Source organism: Apteryx rowi, unplaced genomic scaffold, assembly GCF_003343035.1.
Source record: "Apteryx rowi isolate R43461 unplaced genomic scaffold, aptRow1 scaffold_664, whole genome shotgun sequence".
Lineage (NCBI taxonomy): Eukaryota > Metazoa > Chordata > Aves > Apterygiformes > Apterygidae > Apteryx > Apteryx rowi.
In genome coordinates, this window is record NW_020450943.1 from 447,486 (window position 1) to 457,347 (window position 9,862).

Consider the following 9,862-nt stretch of genomic DNA (forward strand, 5'->3'; position numbering starts at 1 on the left):
CCAAGAGAACGTACCTGGAGTGGCCGAAGGAGAGAAGCAAGCGTGCCCTTTTCTGGGCTAACTTGAGGGCGACTATTAGCATTAACCTACCAATGTCTTTTGAAGCAAATGAGGAGTAGAGAGTGGCATTATTTTTGCTAGTAATATAAGTCAGCATATGAATAATTAACTGTATTGCATTAAATTGTGTTAATCAAATTTTTATAATTTTTTTTACATTTTTTTCCAGGTTGTTTACATTGTAGCAGAATTTAATTGTAATATATATAGGAATTGCTACTGCTTGTTTTAGTGGTCAAAGTATTGCATCAGAAATCTTCTGTACTTGTCCATCATCAAAAAGAGAAGGAGAAAAAATGTTCTTAGAAATTGCATTTATTTTTATAGACTTGGGTTGCATTTATTTTGGTATTTTCCTCTTAATTCTAGACATATTTGAAAGTAACTAAAGTACTGATTGGTTGAATGTTATCAGGATTGTAAAGTCTTGCATTTAATCTATATTCTGCCAGGGATGTTGTGGGTATAAGATGGTAGGGATCTACTTCTTTGTGTTTAATTAAAAAATGCAAGCAAACAAGAAAATGCCTCTTTTGTAAATCCATTTCTGTAAATTGGTATAATAGATGACAAGGGTACACTACTTCGAAACCTTCAGACATCACTGGAACTTGTTATAAGTCTGTACTCAGACAGAAGGATTTGTTCAAAGTCCCATGAACTCAGTGGAGTTTTCCCTTAATCACAGACAGAGACCTTCTGAGCTGAAAGCTGGAGCCATTGTGCCCTGTTTAACACCCTGGTTACTTTGCTGTACTTAACATTCCAGCTTCCCTAGATTTACCTAGTAAGTCATGATTTAATAGAATTCACTACTGATTAGCTTAAGAATATTAGTTAATATCTGAACTGTAATACTATAGATTTTTTCACAAGTAGCATATCAAGCTATATTGGCTTGCTTGTTTTCCCTGTTTTGTAAAAGGTAGTTATATATTTTAAWAAAACTTTTTTTTTTTTTTATGATGGGCTCTCTCAGCTATATGAGGGCAAAGAGAAAGAGATCCTTTCAATCTATTAAGTTACTGTTTCATTATGAAAATTTCCCTCAGTTGCACCACTGTAATTCTTGTTACATTATAAAATATATTTTATTGCTTTCTGTCTGCAGCAGCTAATAAGTAATCTACATTTTATGACATAATGTAGTTTTATAGGTATAGGTAGAATATGTATTATATGATAATATTACAGGAAAGCCCTTTTGTTTCTAGAACACTGGTAATACTGCAAATGCACAGTAGGAGACAGAGCTTGCACAACCAGTGAGAAAGGATTGCCTCACCAGAACTGTCACTGAATTAGCTCATTTATTCAGTATTTAAACTCAGAAACTTCATGTTTTGGGGTGAATCTCTTTTTATCTCCAGAGTTTCATTGAACTCTAATATCTTGCCCTTTTATCAGCAGGCACTGAGAGTCATCATGCAAACAGGAGAATTTTCATCAGCAAATAATCTCTCTGCTAAAGTCAAACTAATTAAACCAATGATATTTGTTGATAGGAAAGATTTATCATTTGCTACACTTGGATTTAATTTTATAATCTAATAAACCTCTCATTTTTTATCTGTTATTAGATTTACTGGTGTCATTTCACTGATGATGAGAGTTGTGTAATTACACTTACCACTTAATGGCAATGCAAAGCCCTGTGATCATAGCTGTGGGTAGCGTACAAAGTGAATAAGCAAGTAGCAGGATGTGCTCCTTAACGCTCGCAAATGTGGTTGACCAGACACCTCCCAGGCGTGTGCGCAGTAGATGAAGGAGCAGGTGGACAGCCAAGTGACAGCTTCCTGATTTTCAGCGGTGCTGAGAAACCCCTGCTCACCCACCTCATAGTTTAACCAGACACCTCAGGCGGCTGGCAGTGCCTGGCTCTGAACATACAGCCTTTAAAAGGATGGCTGAAGATCTCTTTTAAGTCTTACCTTAAGGTAAAAGTAAGTAAGTCAGCTACCGGCTTCTGTAATGACATGTGATGAGGGTCTCCCCCTTCCCAAGGCCAGTAACAAGTTCTTTTAGCATATCTTTAAAAGGACTGCTAAAATGCCGGTTCTTCAGTGGCAGCTGATGGAGGTGGCATGCTTGAAAAGCGGGTTACTTATGATTAGGGGCAGATATTTGGAGATGTAGTGGAGCTTAGGGCTCAGGGGAGTTTGTCAGGGAGGCTTTACTCTACTTTGTGGGAGGCTGGTGCTTCACAGCAACAAAGTGTGGTGCCCCGGGTGCTGCTGACAGCAAACTGCAAATCTCCTGTTCCCCTCAGCCAGGTATCACAGCCTTCAAGGCATTTTCCACAGAAGTAGGGATGTTAAACCTGGGACTGCAGCCTGAATTCGCAGCTGGAACTGCAGCATTTCCTTCCTGACAGGTTTTTCCCAATGGCACAGCGTTGCTCTGGATAAAGGTTCTTAACTTCCTCTATAATACTACTGTATTACCTGCTATTAAGCAGTTGCCTGGCTAAGCTTTAGTGGCTACTTCATTTCAGCTGTTTACATTTAAGGTTTGAAAAGCCTTGTGTGCAGTACAGCTGCTGGATGCTTAAGGAATTATCAGTAATACAGGCCAATGACTTAGGCTGGTTAGAAATTTGTAGCCTTTACCTCTGCAGGACTCCTCTGATCTTTACATTAAACAGCTGGGAACACTACCAAAAATAACTGTTCTTCTATTTCCTAAAAGACTTTAGTCCCCTCACCCCCACCCTGATTTAAAGAGCCTAAGCACAATTAGCATTAATACTAATCAGAAATGTTGTAATGAACATGTACTCTGTCCTGTTTAATAGTTGCAGAGAGAGGAAGTAAAACTTCTCAAATTAGGCTTTCCAACCTCTGCACATGAAATACAATCTACAAACTGTTTTTTATGTGTTAAATGATGTATGGTAGTAATGTAATTATGTAAGTAATGCATGGGCCTTTGAGGATTTCTTCATATACTGTTCTGAAACTTAAGCTGTGGGTAGATGTGAAAGAAATAATTTGGTTCCTCAAGTCTGCTAGGTATATTATTTCAGAATATCAACCCCCAAATATCCCATTATAACCTTCCTACCTCAAAAATCTCCCATGCACTTGCCAAATGTTTTAGTCATTTACATATGCTAGTGTACCCTACAGCCACATAAAATACACTTCTAATTTCCTTTGAGAATGCAAATGTATTTTGTTTATTAATTTAGCACTTGATGGTGTTTCTCATCACTTTTCTGTTGGAACTTTATTTTTTTTTCCCTGAAACTTCTTCTGTTCAGAGGGTGCAAAAAGTGTTGACTATTTATTTAGTTAGTTAGTTTTGGCCAAATGCAGCCATATTTTTTTTTATTTTTTTATACTTATTAAAAAATAACAGTAAAGATACAAAGTCCAGTCTTGAATCCTTTAGCAGATTTCTGTGCGTGGTATGATCAGACTCGGTGATAGAAGGTAAGACAAATGAAACAGCTTCATTTCTTAACATTTTCTTAAATTACAATCTTGCAATCTTCCAGTTTGCCAGTTGCTCAGAATAAGGCTGACACCCGGTGGCCGATTTAATTATCGCTGAACTCTTCCTGAGAGGGATAGCTCATTTTAGAGTACATACAAGAGACTTCCTCCTAAGGAAACTGAGATAAATAATCACGTTTTTTTCTGGCCCAGCATGCTCAGGAGCTTCTTGCAGGTGTGCTCGTCCAGAGGAGCAGAGAGGGGTCGCTCGGGATGCTCCGGTCGGGACGTACCGACCCCTCGTTGCAGCTCCCCCTGACCCAGAGGCTGTGATTCAGCTCCCTGCTCTGCGGTTCAGTCCTACTGTGTAGACTGAAGAGAGCAGATTCTGCTTTGCTAACAAATGTACTCTTATTAAGTAAGCAGCATGATATAAACACGAAGTCTTGCTTTATAAAGAAAGATCCTTATTTTTGAGAGAGTCATCAAGATATACAAGGCAGTCATTTCTCACCTTTTGTTTGCTGTTTGCAAGACTTTATTCTTAGGCCTCATTTCTGCTGTAGCTGCTTTTGCTTCCGTACTTCACTGATATGTAGAATAGGTGCTCACCATGTTGATTTGCTGGGCCTCAGGCAGCGATACACCAATATCCTGGTGTAATTACCTCAGCAAGGAAGGGGAGTAATTGCTAAAAGATGTATAGTGAATTCTTTGTTTCTTTCTTAAAAAAWTTTTTTTTTAAATATTAGAGTACAACCATAACATACTTTTTTGGAAATGCACAATTTCAATTTCTGAATGTTATGCAAAACATTCTTGTCAAGAGTATTATCTACAATCCTATTTATCCATTTTGGAGATGCAGTATGGACATTACTGACCTTGTAATAAACTTGCTTTCTCCTTAACTGGATGCAGGAAGTTTATCCAGAACAGACCATGAACTCTGCTTGGCCCTCCAAGCAAAAAACAGAAAAGGTGTTGAGGCTCCCAAATCATGATGACCCCACACTTCTTTGTGATAACATGCTCATTGATTATGCGATCTTATTAACCCAAGACTTATTTTTGCATTATCTGATTGGAACAGCTTGCACTGGTAGTAGATATCGTCTTTTCTATACTTTTGGATAACCTTTCCCTCTAGATGAAACATAACTAGTTTTCTCAGTTTTTCTTTCAGTCTTGTTTCTCAGTCTTTCTTTGTTGTCTGTAGGCAGTGCTCTAAATTGCACAATGTTTAAAAATAGAGACCTCCAAGAACAGAGTGCTATGCACAGCTACTTCACACTAGAACCATTAATCTTAAATAGAACTGGCAGTAACAGATAAATTACTGAAAGAAAGAACAGAGGTGAGAAAGTTAAAGCATATGGTAACAGTTAGAGAATGACAAATATGCAGAATCATCCAGGAAATTATTTTTCATTAGAAAAAACCTAATTTGATGGAAACCTGGAAAACTTCAGAGAAAATGGAAGTGTTGTCTTGAAAATCTCTTGTTAGTTGGAAAATGCATTTCGGTTGAGACAGATCTGGCTAGCGATTTGTTTAACATCCACGGACCTGGGGCTGGGGTAGATTCCTACAGCAAAGCCTGAGACTGTGTGCTGGGCACCTCAAGACCTAGTGGAGCTTTACAAGGGTGAATCAAAACTTCTAGCTGGCATTCGGCATCCACTGTAGTTTCTAAAAAGACAGGGAGTGCACTCAGCTGTCTGCCAAAAAATGATCTCAGTGCTCTCTGCCAGGGACCTTGAGAAGACAGACAGAGTTACGATCCGCTTGCAGCCGCCTCCGTCCTGTCCCCCTTGCCCCCAAGGCAACCATCTGGCTATCGGACGGCCCAGGCAGGGTCAGCCTTTAAGTAAGCTTTTTGTTGGGAATGTGCTGCTGCAAGTTGTTAGGCATGATACAGGCAATGAAATGATCTTTCTTTGTATGTGTTAGGATAAATGTCCTGAACTGGTAAGGCATGCTGGCATGTGCCTTACCATTCATAAACGAGAGTCTTTGAGGCACATGGGACTTCTAACACCAGAAGCAGAATATCTCTATTTTAGTCATTTTTTTCATGTTTGAGCATCTTCTAATGCTTTAAGCTTTGGGATGGTTTATATTTAGTGTTTATGATCTTGTCAACTGAATGGCAAAATGCCCCAAAATCCAAAACATCCATCAGCAGAATCAACAGAAAGTTGTCAGAGGACTGTAAAACCTACGCAGAGGAAATGCTTGATTAGCTGGCTCGAGACACTGTAGTTGCTCTTGTCTATACAACTCTATCTACTTTCTTTACCTTGTTAAGGCCAAAGACTTCAGGATTATGACAGAATCTCTATCTCCAGCCAGTAAAACAAATGACACGTTCTCTGTGTGAAATATCATACGCAATTGCCCTCTGATTTTGTCACAGCTCCGGTTTCAGCAACACCAAAAAAATGCCTCATGGTTGACATGGAAGATGTCAGAGCTCTGAAGCATGGTTGAGAAGAAAGTACCTTCTTTTTAAATCTTGTTCAAGCTTATTAGCATCTTGTTCTGATGTTTATGTACGGCATAAAAACAAACAAACAAAAAATCAGTCCACTTTATTACCTGAGGCAGCGTGCCTTCCATGTGTAAAGGAAAAAGCATCCTTCGGTCAGGTCTCCAAATAGCCACCCCTCAGCAAAAGCCGGGGTGTTTTGCTCCGCGGGCTCCGCGAGTGCCGGTGCCGGAGGAGGGGCTGGCCGAGCGGGGCGGGCTGGGCCGCGGGGGCCCTGCAGCATCAGGTGAGCGCCGGCAAGGAGGCCTCAGCGCCCGCCCTGGCACGCGGGCCGGCAAAGGCTGCGGCGACGAGCCTGTCTAACGAACGCAGGCCCCGACGGCGGTTTCATGGGCAATAAAAAAGTAAAAACTCACACGTATGGTGTTCCAGGGCAGTCCGTGAACTCTGCACTGCCTGAAATGGCAGCGCCTGACTGACTTGGGCGGGTTTGCTGCTTGCGGCGGCGCTGGGCAAGGCTCGTCAGGAGGACGCGAGCTAGAGGAAAGGGAGGTGCTGGGCGGCCTGCCCCGCGCCGCCTGCCTCCCCCCCTGCCCCCCGCGCCCGGGGCCACGGCGCGGGCGCTGCCCAGGCGCCCCCAAATCCTCGCCCGCGCTGCCTCGGCTCCTCAGGCTGCGTCCAGCGTCGTCTGGGCCACGATAATGTCGCGGCGGAGTCGGGAACCCTGGGGAGGGAACGGAGGCGTGCAGAGCGGCSACTGTTGGCCGTCTTTCCAAGGCTCTGATATCGACTGAACATCGAATTAATTTCAGTGATGCTACATGCTTTACTCTGCTGTTTCATGCTGATCTCATAACCTCTTAGTAGGCTCTTCAAAGTAGGAATGAAAAATTTTAAATATATATATTTTTTACATTTAAACACTTTTTTTATATTAAAGACTTAAACAATGGGAATTGCTTTGGGGGGCTTACGTGCTTTTTGTTGTTGTTGTTGTTGTTTTTAATTAGTACTGATTTTACACACTTCCTTAGCTTCTTTTCTGACTATAGTTTTGTTTTGTAGTACACGATGACATGACCGCAAATAATATTCTGATGGTTTTATTAACAAGTATAATACATATGTATTGTATACTAAATATAGAATGAGGACTGTACAGTACAAATTTGTGTTCACAGTTTGACATGACAAAATGTCATTACTGAATTCCCATTGGACTTCCAAAGTAGAAACAGTGAAAGTACATTAAACATTCACATCTTTAGTAAGACAGATTACCAAAATGTCTCTGTATTTGCGAGTTATAGTAATGCACACTAGAAACCTTTAATTACCCATTGTCTTATTAGCTTATAAAATATATTACATTTTATTAAAAATTTTCTGCATAGTTTATACAAGTATTAAAGTAAATATAACATTCCTGCTATATTTGCAGGTGAGAGATGCTAAGCAGAAAGATTATTTTGACCCTCTAACATTTAAAGTACATAAATAGCAGAAAAGTGCTAATATCTGTAAAATATAATGAAAACTGGTGTAGCCCTCAAGATATGTAAAATGCTTTGTAATTTTTATAGAAAGGATTTGCATTCATCTACATGTTGCTAACCTTGACAGAGACAAAAACCCAGGCAACATATTTAGACAATCTGTGGCATTAGAAATATCACTGCAGAATGGCAGTGTATATTTAAATAAAACCACACATAGTAATACCTGCTCAGCTTCATAGGATTGTCTTAGAAATTAGTAAGTCATTATAATCAAATGGTTTTAACAGGCACATTTTAGTAAAACATAATCTGCTAGTGAAAAAGGTTTTTTCTTTTTTAAATATACACCTTCTGCAGGATTAGTTTTGTGTATCTTTACATCTAAACTGGCTTCTCTTAAGGTCAAAGAGGGAAAGACTGGCTTTTTTTAGGTATTTCTTTAGTTTTATACATTTAAAATTTTCAAGATACCCCTCAAATCAAAGTTTGCTAAAATGAGTCAATGACCCACTTAAGATCTAAATTCACATTTTGAACCGAAAGATGAAAACATACTTTTGATGTTTTCTGACAGTCTGTTAAAACACACCATAGACACAAGCAAAAAATCCTATAAACAAGGCATTTACATTGAATAATCTCAAAATTTGATACTTAATATTTAAATTCATGTTGTCCTAAATCACAAGGCACATGGCTGAAGATATTTTAAAAATCTATTGCATCTCCACTGTATTTGCCCCCACCAGTGTCATAAATATTTTCAGGAAAAAGGTACATAGGCTAATGAACATGGCAAGTACCCTAGATTTAATTCTCCAGAGTAACTCTTAGTTACAAAGAGTTACACAGTTACAAAGATCTGCCAATAAGGTATTTGATCCTAGATTTCTAGTTAAAGAAATGACAATACTTAAACATTTTATGAAAGCCCTAAAAGAGAAAGAGCACTGGAAACAAATGTTGCTTAAGCATCCCAAATTTTATGTGTTTAAATTTGTTAAGCTAAAAAATGGGATCAGTTGTCTGTAATCTGCTTATCTGTGTAGATCTCTTCTGTTTTTTTCCCCCTAGAATTTAACTGAGAACTGTTTTCATCCTCGGATACTAACTATCTCTAGGCTCCTGAGTGATGCTCCACGCAGCCCTATCAGTGAATGTCATGTCTACATTTATGGAACTACGATTAACACCTACAGCCTAATAAGAAGACTAACTTGACTCTGCATGATATTGCTACCATTTAAAATAAAAATTATCCAACAAAACAACAAAATCCCCATTCTAAGACAGTTGCTCATTTATTTAATTCTCTTTCCTGGAAGTTTATCAATGTTAGTACCAAATCAGCCAACCAAAAAAAGACCAACTGATTTTCCATTTTTTTCAATTCCATAAATCAACAGGTTAGGTTCAGTTACAAGAATATAAATCTGGTGCAACTTCACTTGATCCTGGTGAAGTCACTAGGATTTACGGTGGTATAACAGTGCATGTGGATCTTCCTCATAAAAGCTTTGCAGAAAGATTTGAAGCACTGCTTTGCAAATTCCCATCCGCCCCTTTGTGGAGCACAACTAAAGGGTCAGCCTATTCCTTAGATAAAATTACCAGTTTTGTATTTCCATATATATGCATTTATTACAGAGTTTGAGCAATACTTTGTACTTTATGGCAACAACTGAAAGAACATTTTTCTCCAAGAAGTACAGATCCTGTTTTTCTCTACTTTTATGGGCCAGCGGACGTCAGCAGAATGGCTGGTAAACTACACCACCAAGGCAGCAAAAGTGAAAAGGGTCTTTCTGCTCGAACTCTTGCATCTGCAAGGTTATTTCAGTTTACTGCAGGATTTAGCAGCCGAGCACACCTCTTCCGCAGGGCCAAGCGTATCTGCCTGCAGAGGGACACTCCACCTGCCTCCTCTTGCAGAGGTTTGTGATGCTCTGCTCCCCACCCTCCTTTTTCCAGTGGATTTTTCCAAGAAAAAGGAAAATCTGACTACGGCATGTTTAAATTTGCAGGGAACGGCATTTACCTGATGTAGGGAGAAGAACAAAACCTCAATGGTGCATAACGGTCTAGACAAATACATCCTGTTTCCTTGTGGTGCCACCAAATCTGCCAACTAATGAAGACAGAAACCCCCCTTTCTGCAGGGCTCCAAAGGCTGGAACATGTCTAGGGTCAACTGTAGGTTGTTTGAATTCAGTTTATTTTATTTATGTTTTATCTATTGAGTTGTGTTTGTTAATTGACAAACAGACTTGCTGATGTGACATTTTAATGCAATAGACACATCCACAGGAAAGCTTAGTCCACCACTGAGAGACTAACAAGGTCACAAATCAGAATTATCAAATGGATGGTTT

The 9,862-nt window shown here is 39.5% G+C and overlaps 1 protein-coding gene across 1 annotated transcript in view; it reads left to right on the plus strand.

The window, feature by feature from the left end:
* LOC112975355 (toll-like receptor 10) overlaps positions 1-9,638 on the plus strand; it is a 14,445-nt gene extending 4,807 nt beyond the window's left edge. Inside the window, exon 3 of the mRNA XM_026085282.1 lies at positions 8,007-9,638. Within this exon, the coding sequence (XP_025941067.1) occupies positions 8,007-8,128 (122 nt within the window). The 3' untranslated portion in view covers positions 8,129-9,638. The remainder of the gene's footprint in view (positions 1-8,006) is intronic.
* Positions 9,639-9,862: the final 224 nt, after the last annotated feature.